The following is an 18,253-nucleotide window of genomic DNA, read 5'->3' on the forward strand; positions in this document are numbered from 1 at the left end:
AAGATTATTTCTTCAATTATAATAATAGGAAATGATATTGCCATAAAAAGAAATATTTTTTACGTCAAAAGCCCGTGACTGTGACATATTTTTAGGACTGTATGTCACATTGTAGTGATTTTTCTAACGTAATCTGTGGATAAAGCATCATCTACTACTGACTTGTATATCAAATACAGCAGAAACAATTATTTATATATACATTTATACAGAGTACTAGCATTATTTTTTTTTCAAAATATATTCTATTCCAAAATTGCTATATTAAATGAATGTCTTTCAAATCATCAATACACATGCACATGCAAGAATATCTTTAGAGAATCCAATAGTTTTTAAGCTGATTTGAGAAACTGTTCCCCAAAAGTGTGTTGGACTGTCAACTGGAGCACAGTTATTGTTCCTCACTTTTGAATATATTATATGGTTAGTATGTAATAAATACATTAAAGCAGTTAATGATATACAACCAATCTATTTTCCTTTGTTTATATTTCTACCCCTTTTCTACCATCTACTTCCACTAGTTACTTCAAGCAAAACTAGCTGTAGAACTGTGGCTCTTCAAAAAAATTCAGGATGACAAAAAAACTAAAAAGCTACACTACCTATAGTTTTTTCATATTTAAAATAATTAATTTTGTAGTTCATTTTGCAAAAAATAATTGACATAAATAATGTTATTAGACATTTATTTCAAGCCAAATTTGAGTATAGCGCAACAGTTCTGCAGCTTTTTGAGACAAATATATAGTACATGTATCACAATTTCTTTGCAATGTCAGATTTAGTGGTCCATTAAGGTGGTGCATACACTTTGTCTGGTTGAAAAAAGGCATGAAGTGAAAAATGAATGGCTCGGAAAAAGAATGAAGGTCTCTCTCCATCCTCTGAAAAATTAAAGAAATGGTTCATTTGTGTACAAGCATAATTATAAAAATGTACATTGGCTCTGGTTTGTCTTCACTGAAGCTCATTTGTAACAAACTTTTGTGGCAATACATGTAGAACTATAGCTTAATGAAAAAATCTGGGTTGACAAGCCATAGAGCAACAGTTCTGTACATACAAAAACAATGCAATTTGGGGCAAACAAAAGTTATGGGAGTTTTGGACTACCTGTAATTAATCTAATTTCCATATATATTTTATTGAAATATAACCCATGTTAAATTATTCCTTATACATTTTACAACTGAATTTATCTCATCATGTGCCTGAGACTTATAATCATCAACCTTTGAAAGTGAAGCGTGTTAAATTCAACATATTTTACTATAAGCAAATTAAATCACGCTATGTCACTTTCAGGGCAGGGGGTGGGGGAGTTCTCATCTTGAGAATTTCAGTGGCAAAGAAGAGAATCTCAGTGGCAAGCAAAATAACATAAGTAGTAAAATGTCAATGAAAAAATTCTGTTATCAAATATTCCTACAAAGTTTAAGAAAATTAGGCTAGTAACTGTAAACCCAAAGCTGGGACACATTTTGTGCACTGTTAATTTCAAAATCTTTGTACATGAGAAACAGTAGCTATATGGCCTGTCAACCTGGATCTACGTGGGATGGTGCATTAAAATCATCCCCACAACTTGGTATCTGTTCTATACTATAAAAGCTAGTAGTAAATCTGATTATAAAAATGTGCCAGTATTTTAAATAAGTACTTGCACATGAAATACACTTTCGCTAGCCAAGGGTTTTCAGTCCACTTTGCTCCCCATAAACCCTTGGCGGATTTCATTAGAAAAACTCGGTGACAAACTCCGTTTTATGATTGGCTGCAGCTGCGAGTAGCTGATCCAATCGCAGTGCTTGTAAAATTATGGTCTAACCAGATCGCTTAAAAAACGTATATATTTTACTGGGATTGAACTTGTCAAGGCTCGCGTGATAGAATGGGAAGTAAATATGGCGAATGTAGAAGTTGCCTATCCCGTTAGTATATATACGTTCCTGCTTATGGTTATTGCTTTTAAAGGTTCAATAAGCTATGTTTTATTTACCGGGTAATTTCTTTTGTCCACAATATTCACGACAACGATACCTGGTTTTATGGCATGACAGCTTTTATATAAATCGGCGACTTTTTCACTCCCGGTACAGGTCCTGAGTAAAACATCCAGTGCTTTCCCTATGTTATAACTTAATTCGTATTTAATCACTGTTAATAGCATCGTTAATTAGGTAGTCAACATGTTTTTAAGTTGTATTAATGCCATGATGTGCATATAACCCGTTGTTTGTATATATATGCAAGGGGCGCAACTCGAGTTGCTCGCTAGAAAGTGCCATCACATCACCGAGTTTTCGTAATGAAATCCGCCAAGGGTTTATGGGGAGAAAAGTGGACCGAAAACCCTTGGCTAGCGAAGATGCATGAAATATGGTAGGAAAAAACTTGTATAAAAAATATAACAATAATCACCTGGACATGTTTTTGGTCCCTCTGGACTTTGGTTTACAGCTGAGTCAGGCTTATCCTGCAGTGTGACCGAGTTATCAATCTGATTGCTTGGATAAAGGCTCTCTGGTGCCTCACCTACAGGCAAAAATGAGGCCACATTGAGGGACCCTAATTCAGGACTCATTAATCCAATGCCTGAATCAGAAGTGCTCTGTGAAAGACTAGGAGTAAAGGAATGATTCTGGGGACTGGTTACAGATTGCTGGACTGTTGCTGCTGTTGTAGAGGTCATGGACTGAGGAGCATCCGTTTCCACAGTTGACTGCAAACGAAGTGTTCTACAGGAAAGGAAAACATAGAGTACACAACATATACGTGAAGTACATTCAAAATTTCATTATTTTACATTTGTACAACTACGGTGTATAAGAGAGGTGACTAAGGTAATTTGGATTAGATTGTTATATTTTATAGATGTACATTGGTTATCAAAAACAGCTTTTAATTTTGAAGAAAATAAAATCATGTCAAAGTCTAATTTGATATTAGTGAATCATGAGTTAAAGACTGAATATTTACAAATTTCACCATTACATGAAATTTTACAGTGCCATAGGTAAACCAACTATTGCAGATAGGAATTTTAAACATTAAAAAATAAATACAATAGACAGGGATCATAATTAAATTAATGCATGTATCAATATTTCAAAGGAAAATGCATTTTGAGAATATTGCATAAGCAATAAACATCCCCTCTCTCTTTCTTACTTTCTTACAGGAATGTTGTTTCCGGTGCTAAATAGAATTTGAAATTTGGACAAGTTGGAACAGATTGAATGACTGAAAGACATAGAGACTACAGTTCAGCCCCTGTGGATTCCTCATTAGAAGACTAATAACCTAAACAAAATATCAATTTACTACAAGGGACTACCATATTGAATGTGAAAAACAATATAGCAATAGGCCATCCGGTTATAACACCCTAATAAGTGAGTCAGGTGTGTTGACTGTGTTTTGATTGGGTAATATGGCAGACCTGCATGAAGGACCATTGCTTTTGGGATTGACTCTTGGTTCCTTGGACACTGCTGGAGCATATTGGGGTTCTGGGGTTAGTTGCGGGTTTTTGGCCACAATATTTCTTGGAATTCTCTCCTGTCCAAAATGCGAATCTATGGCTATCTTAAGATTTTTCCATTTTTTGTCTATGTCCGATTCCTCCATAATCTCTATTGGTGTTAATGTTTTTAACGCAGATGGGATTTCATTTTTTTCTAAATGAATAAGTACTGGAATCAAACGGTTTGATGTGGTGCATTTTGGGTCGGTAGATGTGTCAATGAGGTTCTTGATTGCTGCTTCTTGGGAAAAACACTTCCAGGAGTTTCTTAAAAATCCTTTATCCAAAATCAGTAGTATAACTTGTGAAGATTCGATAACTCTCTCCAGTTCGTAAAACACACTTCTCCCAGGAATACTATCTCTATCAAGATGGTGAATACTATATTCGCATGAATTCAATTTGCGATCGACAAAATCAACATAGCGGAACAACAATGAGCTGTCCTCCCTTGTGCCCCCATCCGAAAAACTAGAATCTTCGTGGTTGTAAATTAGTAAACAGTCATAATCCAAGTCTCTTCGAGCCATAATCGCTGTTGTGAACAAAAACAAAAAGTTACATTTATAAACACTTATTCAAACCTATGAGTCTATATAACACTGTATAACCACAGGAGTCGGCGATTTTATCAAGTTGTTGTAAATAAATGAGAAACACGCATAATCATACCAGTGAGCTTTTTTCTCATTTATTACAACAAATTGATAAAATCGCCGACTCCTGTGGTATAACCGCCATTTTGATCACATATGTATATACATGATACAGTCGTTTGATCAGTAAGGTTCCAAATAGTTCAGAAGTTAAATAGCAAATAATTAATGAAATAATAAAAGGAGAAAAAAATCAGTACCTTTAATATAAACACGTATTAATGCTTGTTTGAATCCAGCAGTAAATTCATTTTGCGGTATTTGATATCGGTCTTGATCTTAGATTATAGTTGTCCTACTTTCGCTTTGTAAAAAAAATCAAGCACGCTAAAAAACAAAAAATCAGATCCTTTTATCCGCTCACTTAGATCGCTATCTAAGTGAGCGGATCAAAGGATCCGATTTTAATCAGATTGGTTTGTGAACAAGGTGAGTTTTTGAGATTTTAAAAGTAACTTTTTACTTACGACCACATTTATTTACAGATACAAAATAATTTATTAGCTACTGAATGATTTAACATTTATTTTTTAATTGAATGAGTTGATATATAATTTACACTGTGCTGTTACCCATTGCTGTTGTCTTCTTGAAGTCGCTTGAACAAGTGACAAAAGGAGGCCCATGTATTTACAGGGTCTATTCTTTAAAGGGGCATGGTCACGATTTAAGTCAAATTCCGTTTTTCTGTTTTTATTATTTACAATGCTTTAGAAATGCATTTCTAATGATCTAATGAAATTTGAGAGTCAGTTGTTAAGTTATAAGCAATATAGAGAGCTCAGAATTCTTTGTCATGTAAACAAGGCTCGTGTCCTGTTTTTGTTTACATAGGTTCAATATACCAGTAAAAAATCTTTTTCAAGCTGATTTGTCTATCTTTTTATTCATTTTTAGCATAAATAAACAGTTTCTAACGTTAAACATATTTATTTTAGGTCAATAAATTGGAATTTTCACTTCAGCATTCAAAATATGTAAACAAAAGCTTTGTTTACATAGCAAAGAATTGTAAGCTCTGTAATGTACTCGCCTAAAACTCAACAAATGACACTCAAATTTTGGTTTCCTATTAAAAATGCATTACTGAAGCATTGTAAACATTAAAATCGGAAAAATAATTTTTGCCCAAAATCGTGACCATGCTCCTTAAACTTCCTCATAATTAATACCTCGATCACGTCTTCCGTGTGTACGGGGATCGAATACACTGTCTTACAGCACCTATATAGCTGGTACCCCTTCCATGTATACTAGGAATACACTGCTGTCATCGTGTTTTTAAAAAAATAGCAATTAAACAAGGTACACATTGAAGAGCACTATATTGTTTTAAAATGTTTATTATAAATATGATGCAGATAATATAAGGAATAAATTATATAATGTGCTTTAAAATTTACAGTAATTCTTTATTATTAATTATTAATATTAAACATATATATCTTTTGTAGTTTGTTGTTTAATTTTAACTGTTTTTCATTCACGAATAGAAATTAGTTTTTGTTTGTTTGGGTTTTTTTTATATCACATTGTGTTTTGTTTTGGGGGGTTTTCCTATTTTTTCCTATCTTTAACAACTGTTTAATAATGTTTTAAAAAATATCAAGGTGTCGAATTAACCAGATTCACAATGTCAAGATTTAGTAAATGATTCCAGACTGCTGGGGTTATCATCACTCAGTCAATGAGGTCAACTGCTTATTAACGGAGGAGAAGAAGAAGACTGTCTTAGGTTCTAGAACCATTATGACGTCATGAATAATTGATTTGAAGAATCTTTTTCCCGTACTTTACGGTGTAAAGGAATTATGTAGAACATTAAACAATTTCATGACATTCTATGTTAAATCATGGGAAAAGTAATCCCGATACCTATATATTCAATTTGACATCATTTTAAAGAGGAGGTCAGGAGCTTGTTTAATTCCGTTTTGGGGAAGACTGTAGGAATTCTAGATATATTTTATTAGTTAAAATGGACAAAACTTCGAAATTTGTTCCTCAATTCCTTTCATTGAAAATGACAGTATAAACATGATTTTTCATTGTGTTTACCAAAATTTTAGCCCCGGCACAACCTATCAAACAAAGTTATTGTACATGTATATCAGGAGCTGCAGGCACCTTTCATTTACTAGATCTTGACCTTAAATTTTCACTTGTAGCAAGATTTCTTTTATTAAACGTATGTTTTAAAGTATGTATTCTAACACACCCAAAAGCATACAGGATATTAACGATAAAATAAAATCGCATGTGGATGCAGAATTTTATTGAGCCGTCATTTTACGAGTTCCGAATACCCAATTTGTTTCCCTCTGTTTTAGGGTTGAATGAAGGGGTGGATTAAAACAAATACTTCTTGAATTCATTAAATGTCTTTAACACGATTTTAGATCAAAAATTTTATTTTTTTTTATTTATAAAATGGTTTACTGGTGCATTTTAGATGATTGACCAAAATATTGAATGTTAAAGTCAAGTTACAAGCGAGACGCAGAGGTAAGAATTGATTGTAATATGTAAACAAAGCCCGAGTCTCATGGTTTTTGTTTGTTTGTTTTTTTGTTTTGTTTTTTTTTACAAAAAATGTGATTTGTTCTTAAACAAAATGACTTGTAAAAATAAATTTAAAGTAATTTAATATCTTCATAAATACTATTATCAACAAAAGAACGATACATTTGATTGAAACTTACATCAAAACAATACATATGTAAACAATGACTAAATTCGAGCTTTGTTTACAAAACAAAGAATTATGAACTCTGTTCCCTTGCTTATAACTAATTGATATTTGACTTTCAAATTTTGACATAGCATTATAAACTTCTATATTCATCATTATAAACATTGAAAATGGAAAATGAAAATTTGAAATACATCTACCAAGTAGTATTTCTTCTATTTCTTATGGAAACTTATAGTTAATTCATAGCTCTATAGAAACAGCCGGACTGAAATCTACACGCCCTGTTCATCGATTGGTCGAAATCTACAGCGGCTGAAACTAACAGGACTAAAATTCACAGCCCTGTTTATCGATTGGTCACAGACTGCACGAAATAATCAAGTTGATGTTAGAATCAGTCTCACAGGAGACGATTTGGCTGTTTCTTTTACCTAATGTACGTACTTATGAACGTTAACAGTAATTTAGTGAACTTAACTTACATTTCATAATCAATTTATTAATTAGTTGAAAGATGTTAATATAAACTCTCGCTTGTGTAGTACGACCTCTGGTGAGAGAATGTAACAACTTACATGTATCAGTTAAAATTCAATTATACCTTACGGACATCATCTCACATGTGTTGAAATACCAAAGGTACAAACAAGTACTCTGGTGCAGGCATTTTGTAGTTTATTTGCAAAATGCCTTAATTTATAAGTATAGATATCTTTTAACCATCAGAAGACCTATGATAATTGATTACTTTTAAAGGAAAATCTTTTTAATAAAGCTTCGCGAGCCGACTAAAAAAAATATGGTTGAACATATTACATGTAAGCATTGTGTAACCGTTCAGAGGGCGAAGCCAATATCAATGGGGCAAGATAAGATTATATATAATAATGTGTAAAGTGTTAATTCCCGCGCTTGCGCAGGGCATAATCTGGTTACTTTAAAATTGAGGGAAGGCATCATCTGATCAAACAAAACAAAAAAACCTTCACGTGTTATCATTATTTAATGTGTCCAGCACAATATTTCATCTTTATTTATAAAATAATGATTCTTAAATTTGATAGACCTTATGTTACAATAAACATTTCACACATGACTTTGCAAACAAACAACTATCACAAGTATTCAAAATGGATACATCTACAGACAATACAACAACAAGTTTTAATTTGACTTCTAAATTATTACAATTATAACATATATCAAATCATAATGTGTCTTTAAAATTAATGTTGAAAAAAAAAGTTCAGTGACTACATTATATACTAGTACATGTAGTAGAGTGCTATAATATAAGTTATAATGGAAACCAATAGAAAGTTTGGATTTCAGAAACGTATATTTTTAAAAAACGTTATTAGACTTAAGGCCACTCCAATATCATTTCTTGTTTGTCGGACATCCACTGGAAAAGAGTGTGGGCAGGCGAGCGATAAAACAATAAAATCATTTTTAATGGTAGTCAAAATTTTTAGGCAGTACATTAATAAATTTGTGCGGACGGTTATATTTTTCCTACTTGTTTCTGATTTATAAATTTAAAATTTTCAAAATACAAAAAAATAGAGCGAAATAAAACAGAAAACAGCGCAGAATCTACTGATGCGGAAAATTATAATAATATTATTTGTACAGTTTTATTATAATATGAGCACTCGGGGTCCAACAAACAAGAAAATATATTGGTGTGGCCTAACATAATTTTTATGAAAGGTAACATTAAATTGGTTGACTTGAATATTAAATGGTTAGTATGCAATAAATACATTAAAGCTGTTAATCAAAAACTTGTACAAGTAAGTCATTTACTGGTACTATATCATTCTATCAACAAATTTTGCTACAGTACCTCTACTTTAAAACTAGCTGCTTAAAGCAAAAAATTCGAATTATTGATAGACATCAGCGCTACAATTTTTTTCTCGATCTCCCCAAAAGTTGACAATTTTTTATTTTTCACAAAATATATGCCATAATATTTCATCACTCTTAATTTTTTAATTCAGTGTGGAAAAATATTTGATTGAAAAATGATATTTGACATTTTAAGCTAAATTTGAGCACAGGGCAACAGTTTTGCAGCTACTCTGAGATGAATACAGTCATAGTCTTCCATTTCCTTTACATTGTCACATTTGATTTCAGTATACTATGGTGGGTAATACACTTTGTCTGGTTGTAAAATTGCATGAAGTGAAAAATGAAAGGCTCGGAACATGAATGAAGGTCCCTCTCTTTCCTCTGAAAATAAATGCAAAAAAAATTTATTTATGTACAGGTGTATACAAAAAAATTAACACTGCCTCAGTCTTTATGGCTGCATGATAATTTGGCATTAACTTTTGCACATCTTCCCAAGTCAAGGGTTTCTGATCTGCTTTGCTCTGCATAAAGTGTAGAGCTGAGCAGACAGAAACCCTTGACTTGGGAAAATGCTTTTACAAAGGTAACTGCAGAACTTTACCTAAATAAAAAATTTTTTTGTTGAGAAGCCAAAGACCTACAGGTTTTTTTTTTACCATACAAAAACTTGCTATTTATGGCATACAAAAGCGTTCATGGTGTAAAGTTATCCTTTAAATAAAATATTTCCCAGCTTTCACCTGTATTCGGCCTCTCTGGACTTTGGGTAACAGCTGTGTCGGGCCCATTCTGCTGTGAGACTGAGTTAGCAATCTGATTGCTTGCAGGGGAACTCTCTAGTGCTCTATCTACGTTCAAAATAGACATCACATTAAGGGGCCCTAATTCAGGACTGCCCAGTTCAATGCCTGAATCAGGGGTGCTCTGTGAAAGACTAGGAGAAGAAGAATGGTTCTGGGGACTGGCTACAGATTGCTGGACTGTTGCTGCTGTTGTAGGGGTCATAGACTGTATAGACTGTAGAGCATCGGGTTCCACATCAAAGGACAGCAAATGCATTGTTCTACAAGAATGGGGAAAAAAAACAGTGCATACATGTGAAGTACATAAAAAAAATTATTATTTTTGTTTGTACAACCATAAACAAAGTGATTGAGGTAAAGGGGTATTATGGAGAACATTTGGTTTTTATTGTTTCTTGTGTTTCATAAATGAGGTTTCAACAAATGTCATATTCTAAATTTTGAAAAAAATAACCTTTGCTAAAAAACATCCGCTTGACATCAGTAAATGATTAGTTAGAAACTGGGTGTATTTACAAATTCCACCAATACAAGAATATTTAAATTGCAATAGCTGACTAAATATATATTTATAAACATTCCAAAACTGAATGATCATAATTTAAATATGATGCACTTTAATCATTGCATATATTTATAATTAACAAGCATTTTGAGAGTACTGCATACTGGTAAGTAATACATGTCGCCTATCTCTTTCTTTATTTCTTAAAGAAATGTTGTTTTGTAGTGCTAAATAGGATTTCAAATATGGAAAAGTTGGGACCGTTCTAGAAGGATTCACCTGTAGAGGACTATTTATAATCAAAATACCTGGTAACAGTTTTCTAACAAGGGAATTACTACTATGAGTGTGATAAACAAAGACAGCTTAAGAGTAATAGGTCATCTGAGTGACTCAGGTGACCTATTATAAAAAGAGGAATTTAAAATAAAATTACATCATATTTTGGTCATTTTTTATAATTGCAATCAAACTGAGTCTAAGATAGATCTGTGAAAGTGTAGTTTAAAATTTTGGGAAATTACTGATATTGATAAACCAAACAGCCAACTTTCGTAGCTTGCAGTTTTTCGCAGATACACGTATGTGATATGTTCTCAAAATTAAATGTGATATGTTGATCAAAACTGAATTGCAAGTTCGTTTTGAAATAAATCATTACCTAGGAGTCACAGTCGCTGCCGTTTCTTTAGGTACCGTGATGTCCTCATCCCCAGTAAAAGAATGACTCATTGAAGAGGACCCATCTATACTGGTGTCTGAAAAGTCACAAAAACAAATCAAAGCTGGTTTCTGAAAGTTCAATATATTTTATAAACAAATCACATCAAAAGTCTATAAAAGTCAATAGATTAAATTGCAGCAGGAATAAAGATAGGAAACTTTGTTTTTAAATCAAATAGTTTTGTCCTAGCTATTTAATGATTTCAACTGAAAGTTTGTACAGTATTTTGAATTATTGCTAATTATATAAATGCTACCATTTTCCTCTGATTCTCACTTGCGAAGCACTGGAAAACATCACCTAAGATTCATTAGGAGTGATATTTGGACAGAAGCCTTAAAATATGAAGACTAGCTGAATTTCATTCAAAGTTAATAATAATAACTACATACGATCTCGTTACGAATAACGAGTAGGTCTTCCGTTCGATATCTGTTTTAAAGGATACCACGAATAATCAATACAATCTCAGAATTAACCCCCCCCCCCCCATTTTCAGATAATGTATAAAAATCCTTTATTACATTATAAATGGGTGTGGCAATGAATTTTCCAGATCGATATCAACAACTCTGCTTCTATAACGCATAACAAAATTTTAATCGTTTTTAAGTTATTTGTAATAGACTTTACAAGTTACTTTGCCCCTAAATAAAGGGGCAAGCCACTTTGTATTGATTTTGTAGGAAAGAACTTTTCATTCTCTACCACTTTTGTTATATATATCTTAACAAAATATCCAACTGATAAAAAGATACCGACCAAAGCGTACAAAAATTTATAAATTTTGATTCAAAATTTGTACACAATTTTTGTGCCTAGTTGATCTTCAAGAAATGGAGCCACTGGCATAAAACAAAAACAATAGGCACAACTACAAACTGTGGTCTAAGCTTCTTGAAAATTTCATTATTATATCTCTGATAGCCTCTGAGTTTATGCACAAAATTGGTGGTAAAAAATTTTAAAAGTCCGCCGTAAATCGGAACCGGAAGTGACGCCATTCATATCAACAGTACATGTAACATTATAAATTAATTTCCATGAAAGTTTTTCCAGGAAAAGACAAGACATGGACCTCTTGAATTCTTTCACCAAATCTCATAACCCAAATACATACAAGGCAAGCCCATTAGCAAAGATTTAATTTATCTTTTCATGATTCCATCTGCATATAATACACATGCATTACACAGCATGTAGTTACTTTATATAATCTATAGTATTTTTCAGACTTACATGTACGGTACCCCCTGAACACTAATGTACACATCATACTTTAGATACTCCACAGTCTACTCAAGTCTTACCTCCCTGTACACTGCTGGTGTGGGTGACTGGTCGATTTGTCTCACTCAATCTAGTTCTGATAGATCTCGCTACTGGTTCGCGAGGCTGTTCACCAGATAAGGATCCATGTCCAGATAATGTGACAAGGTCCTCACTCTGTCTATGTGGTACTGCAGTGTGAAAATATTAATATCATTCTATTTCAGTTACATGTAAATGCACTTTAGTTTAGTTTTATTTACTTTTATAATATCCAACATTAAATTCTGAATTATGTTAATGCCACTAAATATGATCAGTGATCGCTGGATAACATGGTTCATAATTATGACAAAAGCCTTATAATGGTTTTTTGAGCAATTTTTACATGCACAGATATTATTTAGAATTTTTGGAACATTCATTGCCAATTTAGTATATATTTTGGTATAAATTTAGCTGTAAAAATGTATGCTAAAATATTCGATAAAAGATTCTATAGATGTGTACACCATTTACCACAGAACTTCTTAATTACTTTTAAAACAGACTTAATTAGAGCACTGACTTGAATTTTGGTTTTGATTAGATTGCTGCATTAATGGTACATGCTGAGCTGCACTGCTACCTGTGGAAGAAGTGTTGGTACTGGTCGATAATGAAGGACGTGAAAATAATAAACTACTTGATAAAGAGTTCATAGAGTCCATGGAATCCTCAGAAGATAATCTACCCTGATCACTCTGAGCATTATAGTTTCCTGAACTGTTGGGAGTAACTATGGCTGTCCGGGCAGACCTGCTAGAAGGGGCATTGCTGATGGGACTGGCTCCAGTGTCGCTGGGTACTGCTGGAGTGTTAGGGGATTCTGAGATTCCTTGGGAAAAATGCTGCCTAGTTACTGGTGGTATATCAGCACCAATGCTTCTTTGGGTTGATTCCTGCATAGGATGACCATCCAATGCATTCTTCAACTTTCTCCATTCTCTTTCATTTGTGTCCCAATCATTCATAAAACAAATGTGTTGTAATTGTCCTAACTCCTGTGGGATTTCATTTTCTGATATATTGATCAGAATGGGAATTAAACGATGTGATGCTACGCATTCGGGACGGGTGGATTCGTCAATTAGACTCTTAAATGCTGCCATTTGACAATAACGAATCCAGCAATTATTCAGAAATCCTCTTGTCAGAATCAGCAACACAAACTGAGAAGAATCCACAACTCTAAACAGTTCGGTAAACACATTCCTTCCGGGAATGCTGTCCCTGTCATAATAGTGGTTGTTCCTGTATCCCCAGGCTGTCAGTTGCTGGTCTGCACGTTCCACAATCCTTAGCGACAATTCGTTGTCATCCACTCTTGATAATCTTGACCGGGCATGGTTGTAGATCATTAAACAGTCGTATTCTTTATTATTGACTCTCCCGGACATATTTTAAATCAGTAGAGAATACTTATCAACAGCAAATTTTGATGCACAACATTTCTCCAAAGTTAGGTAAGACAGGGTTAGTTGAAATCAAAACATAAAATGATAAATATCTAAATCCAGGGTTTGTTTGTTTCGTTTCGCTTTGAGGAATTCAGGAAACAGAATGCCGATCCCGATTCTTTTTAATAACTTCATTGAATTACTCAATATAAATATTTTTCATAAGACAGTCCTATACCAATGAACATAATTCACATGCAGTCCGGATTATATACAAACTTATCTACATGTATTTCGAAAGCAATAATATTATTTTATTTTAAGAATGTCGATATGGTGGATTTTTGTTGTTGTTTTTTTTTTTTTGGGGGGGGGGGGTTGTTGTTGCGTAAAACCTACGCTGATCGAATAGCAAAATTCGAAGCATATGATAGCATATTAAAACAAGTGAAAAGCTGTCAATGTGACAGCAAACCGGATTTTCTTTTATGTGAACAGTCTCCACAAGCCATTTATCAACCCTGAATTGATAATCACTACCTATCCAGAGAAATGGGGTACTCTATACATGCTATATGCAATATTCTGCCATAAAAATTACTAAGTTCAACTAGTAGCATTTTTTCATTAATTATCAAAAAACAACAAAGTAATATGCACATATATGATAAATGTACAATTGATCCGCAAAACATCAACTTCCTATATCTTGAAAACTGTAGGAGCTGTCCGTACAATAGGGGTACCCTATATTCAATATTCAGCGTTCAACAGATTTTTTAAAATGCAAGTAACATGCACATCTCTAAAATATGTACAATTGACCTGCAAAATATCAACTTCCTAAATCTTAAAAACTGTAGAAGGAATTATCTGTACAATAGGGGTACCCTTTTGGACCCCCCCCCCCCGCCATTTTTACCATTTTAATTTAAACGGATTTTTCCTTTGGAAAACTCGGTTGAAAAATAAAAAAAAAAACAACAATACAATAGCAATTTTCATCAAATTGCACATGAGATTAAAATTATTATTATTCCTCCTTATATGTAAAAAAAAATACTAAATTCTACCATCCGGTTTTAATGGTAGACATCTCAAGCTATCAAAATGCACCAAATTTAGCTATACATGTAAACTTGGGGCATTACAAAAACATGCGCAATGGAAATTTAACCAACTCGACCACCTTAAAACTGATTTAATCCAATTTACAATGCAATGATAACAATCATTTTAATTTTTAATGGCACCAAGATCAAGACCCTGCGACCAAATGCACTGCATCATGAATGCTTGAATTGAGATTCGCCATGCAACGAACTATAATAAATCTCGAGAAAACAGGCCTAGGGTTAAATTAGTTCTATTTTATCAAATTTCAGTATATCTGTTGTTGAATACTACAGAAATATTTGGTTTTTCATTTCTTTCGGAGGCTGTTTATAATTAAACCCACGTTGTAATTTTCAGAAGCTCTTGAAAGAAAAACCATTTTTTTCATCAGATAAAATATTTCAGCATGCACTCGAAACAAACAAACATCATGATTACACCTATGAAGAGTTCAATATCTGCATGTGTTTGCTTCTGTCTCTTGGCAAATTCCCAAAATCTTGGCAACATCTAGTTTCAGCATAGCTTTGTATTTGGTAGAGGGTATGAGGGACTTGTGCTATAGCAGACACGCTTTTTTTTGTCAGTTCCTTTATTCTCTTAACAGAACATTCATAACCTTCATTTTCCATTTAAAAAAAAATGGGATGTAAATTAGAGATACTGCATGTATACATTCTTGCAAAATAGTGTTAAAATTCATGTATTTTTTTTTTTGGATAAATGTAATAAATTGATGATTCAAACATAAACCGTAAATTCAAGAGTAAATATATGCAACACTTGATTCAATGTTTTCACAATGGTTTAATAAATCTGTACTCTGAAAAAAAAAATCTGCTACATGTTTTAGCCCAGAGAGTGCATGAGGAAAACAATTCACCATTAGCATACATGCATTAAAGCATGTTGTCATTTTTTATTTCTTTCTTTTTCTTCTTAACTCTTATAAAGTTCGGAATGATCAGTGAATGAAATTCTTTTCAAAAGAAATGTCTCTATACATATCAGATTCGCGTGGTGCCAACATTTCACATTACCGATGTTTCTTGACACAAGAGTATTTTATAGTTATCCATAAACTTCAATACGGAAAAAATCTATAGATGTCGTAATTTTTACCAAATTTTAATTTAAAGATGTCGTAATTTTTACCAAATTTTAATTTAAATAATATACACAACACAGAAAATACATTCTCCAAACATGGCACCGTTACGCAAAAGCACAAAGTTTCACAATTCAAAAAGTTTTCTTTTTCACAAATAAATAAATCAAATAGTATACTCCAGTAAAGTGTCAAACTTGTGACTCCGCCCCGATTTAACGTTGAGCTTGACTTTGGCACCAGCGGGGTATCCGGCACTGAAATCCACGTACGCCTCGTATATATCCGGCTCCACTTGATCCATCTTAATCCAGTCCTCATGCACTTTGAGTTGCACATCCACCGCCTTGGGTACCAGCATCCTGAATTTGACCGATGGCTCCTTGATCCCTTTCATCAACATCAGGGGCTCGTACAGGAAACACCCCTCCTGCTTCCACAGGGGATACTGTTTGGGGAATGCTTCCACGTACCTGTCCACTTTCTGAATATTTAACAAATAATTGTAGACGTTTATCATGTTTGGTCCGGCCTCGGAATTGGGCAAGGCATAGATCTGAAACTTAAAGAAGCCCGTCCTTGGAACAGCTATAGTGAAGTGAAACTCGCTCCCTTGGACCTGTGTGAGAACAAACTGGTTACACTCCCCCTTTGGATCCACGCCCAAGAGTTTGGTGGTGAATCTGGTTTTCTCGGTGGTTCCTATCACGATTTCCACCTGGTTGGTGTCCGAGTGGATGACGGGTTCTGGATGGGACAAGGTCGTCAGTCCGTAGGAGTAAAACTTGGCCTGTGGGCCGAGATACCCCTCTGTCAGCCTGGGAAGCTCTACTTGTGCCATATTGTCCACTTAATGCAAATCCTGTTCACTCGTTTAATAAAAATAAAATACACACAATGTCGAGATGCGTGATTTTGTTATTCGCCCCAAGGATCAGGAGATTATACACGCTCCAATAGAAATACACCAGTCCTATTTTTAAAAAAAATAGAAACAGTGAATGTTTCGTTGTTCTTCCTTGCTTTGATATTAGTGTACGGTAATTATTCTCTCACTTGTAAGATGCCAGATAGACGAGGAATATGATGTAGCATCTCCCCTATTGTGAGTGGCAGTGGGACAGACTTATCAGAAATCGCCGAACAGCATGTGTACGGAGAAAATGCACAGAGGTTCACGACGGGTGTGGAGATATCAACTTTCTCCCTCCGTTTCTTGTTTTGGCCGCTAGCAGTTACACGTTACAGTCATAAATTCTCTCCCCGAAAAAATTCGGTCTTCGTTAAAAGAACAGCTGGTTTAAAAGAGTTAGGGAGGGACTCATCACTGCAACCCACTCACTTCTTCAAGGATGAATAATAAACAACATTCATAATAAAGTTATTCCCGAGATTAAGCCCTAGACGTCTCGGAGAGAGAGCTGTGTTTACTTTGGAATTTGCATTTATATATTTAGATGCGCAGGACCCAAATTCCAGCGACTTTTGTGAAACATTATCAATTAACACCGCTCATGTCCAGAATCATGATAATATAACCATAAATATAATTATGACATCGCCTCTGACATTGGCCCCAGATTGATTAAAATGACTTTATATTTTTCTACAAATTTTCTTTCAATTTCACAGATTTACAACAATTATTATTGTCAAACTACTTCATGTACATGCGTAATAAAATAAATTAAAGACAACTTCTATAATAAAATATGATTTCAAGATTCCAGCGCGTGCATCTCATTAAATCACTATATATATAACTACTAATTTTACTGAAAACACACTTGAATATCATAATTCCTACTTTAAATTCCTATTCTAATCAATTTAAATGTTTTAATAATAACTTATTGGGCCAAACTTTTACTGGCACATGATTGTAAGCTTACGCATATATTGTATCGCTATTTTTATAGATGTTTTTCTGAGGGTTCGTTTATGCACCCATGGTTGAAATATGTTAGAGATATTCTTAACTCATGTGGTCCTTCCTATGTCTGGATTAATCAAAGTTTTTTCTAGTATCAACTGGCTAAAATCTATTGTTAAAGAGACGCTCATAAATCAGTTTTTACAAGATTGGTTCAGGAATGTAGAAAATGCACCCAAATGTTTGAATTACAGAATCTTTAAGAAAAGCTTTGGACAGGAAACTTATCTTAAAAATCTTCCAAATGATTTAAGATTCATTTTTGCAAAATTTAGAACCTGTAATCATAAATTACCGATTGAAACTGAAGTTGGAATATATATAACATAAAAAGATGTCGTAGAATTTGTTCATTATGTAATAAAAACACTTTGGGTGACGAATACCACTGTTATGGAATGCCAGGCATTTTCTTCACTCCACAACAAATTAATTGAAGAAAAATATTCCACAAATGTTAATGCTTATACATTTGGGAACCTTATGAATACCAATGACATTGATTCATTAAAAAAATTGTCCATATTAAGTCATTTCATTTAACTCTGTACTCTTCCTAACTTGACCCTGCATTTGTACAATTGTAAATATTTTTGTTTTTTTGTTCCTC

The 18,253-nt window shown here is 33.5% G+C and overlaps 3 protein-coding genes across 7 annotated transcripts; all 3 read right to left on the reverse strand.

Annotated features, from left to right (window-relative positions):
* Nucleotides 1-675: 675 nt before the first annotated feature.
* Nucleotides 676-5,620, reverse strand: LOC128182412 (uncharacterized). 3 transcript variants are annotated; one of them, XM_052851031.1, is made up of 4 exons: nt 4,205-5,620; nt 3,449-4,067; nt 2,434-2,744; nt 676-890 (listed from the first exon to the last, which is right to left on the reverse strand). In XM_052851031.1, coding segments are annotated over exons 1-4 (951 nt in total). In that variant the 5' UTR covers nt 4,224-5,620; the 3' UTR covers nt 676-888. The 3 variants fall into 3 exon arrangements, with proteins under 3 accessions (XP_052706991.1, XP_052706989.1, XP_052706990.1); XM_052851029.1 differs by having other exon boundaries at nt 2,428-2,744; nt 4,205-5,619; XM_052851030.1 differs by having other exon boundaries at nt 2,428-2,744; nt 4,389-5,618.
* Nucleotides 5,621-7,867: 2,247 nt separating this feature from the next.
* Nucleotides 7,868-13,823, reverse strand: LOC128181710 (uncharacterized). Of its 3 annotated transcripts, none has more exons than XM_052850210.1 (5): nt 12,616-13,823; nt 12,089-12,238; nt 10,716-10,812; nt 9,655-9,809; nt 7,868-9,124 (listed from the first exon to the last, which is right to left on the reverse strand). In XM_052850210.1, the coding sequence occupies exons 1-5, from the start codon at nt 13,484-13,486 to the stop codon at nt 9,033-9,035; spliced, it is 1,365 nt and encodes a 454-aa protein (XP_052706170.1). In that variant the 5' UTR covers nt 13,487-13,823; the 3' UTR covers nt 7,868-9,032. The 3 variants fall into 3 exon arrangements, with proteins under 3 accessions (XP_052706170.1, XP_052706169.1, XP_052706168.1); XM_052850209.1 differs by having other exon boundaries at nt 9,487-9,809; nt 12,676-13,690; XM_052850208.1 differs by having other exon boundaries at nt 9,487-9,809; nt 12,616-13,686.
* A 1,566-nt stretch (nt 13,824-15,389) lies between these two features.
* On the reverse strand, nt 15,390-17,082 carry LOC128180758 (uncharacterized). Its single transcript, XM_052848909.1, has one exon. It carries the CDS (start codon nt 16,549-16,551, stop codon nt 15,877-15,879), a length of 675 nt encoding a protein of 224 aa, XP_052704869.1. The 5' UTR covers nt 16,552-17,082; the 3' UTR covers nt 15,390-15,876.
* Nucleotides 17,083-18,253: the final 1,171 nt, after the last annotated feature.

Source organism: Crassostrea angulata, chromosome 4 (assembly GCF_025612915.1).
Source record: "Crassostrea angulata isolate pt1a10 chromosome 4, ASM2561291v2, whole genome shotgun sequence".
Taxonomy (NCBI): domain Eukaryota; kingdom Metazoa; phylum Mollusca; class Bivalvia; order Ostreida; family Ostreidae; genus Magallana; species Magallana angulata.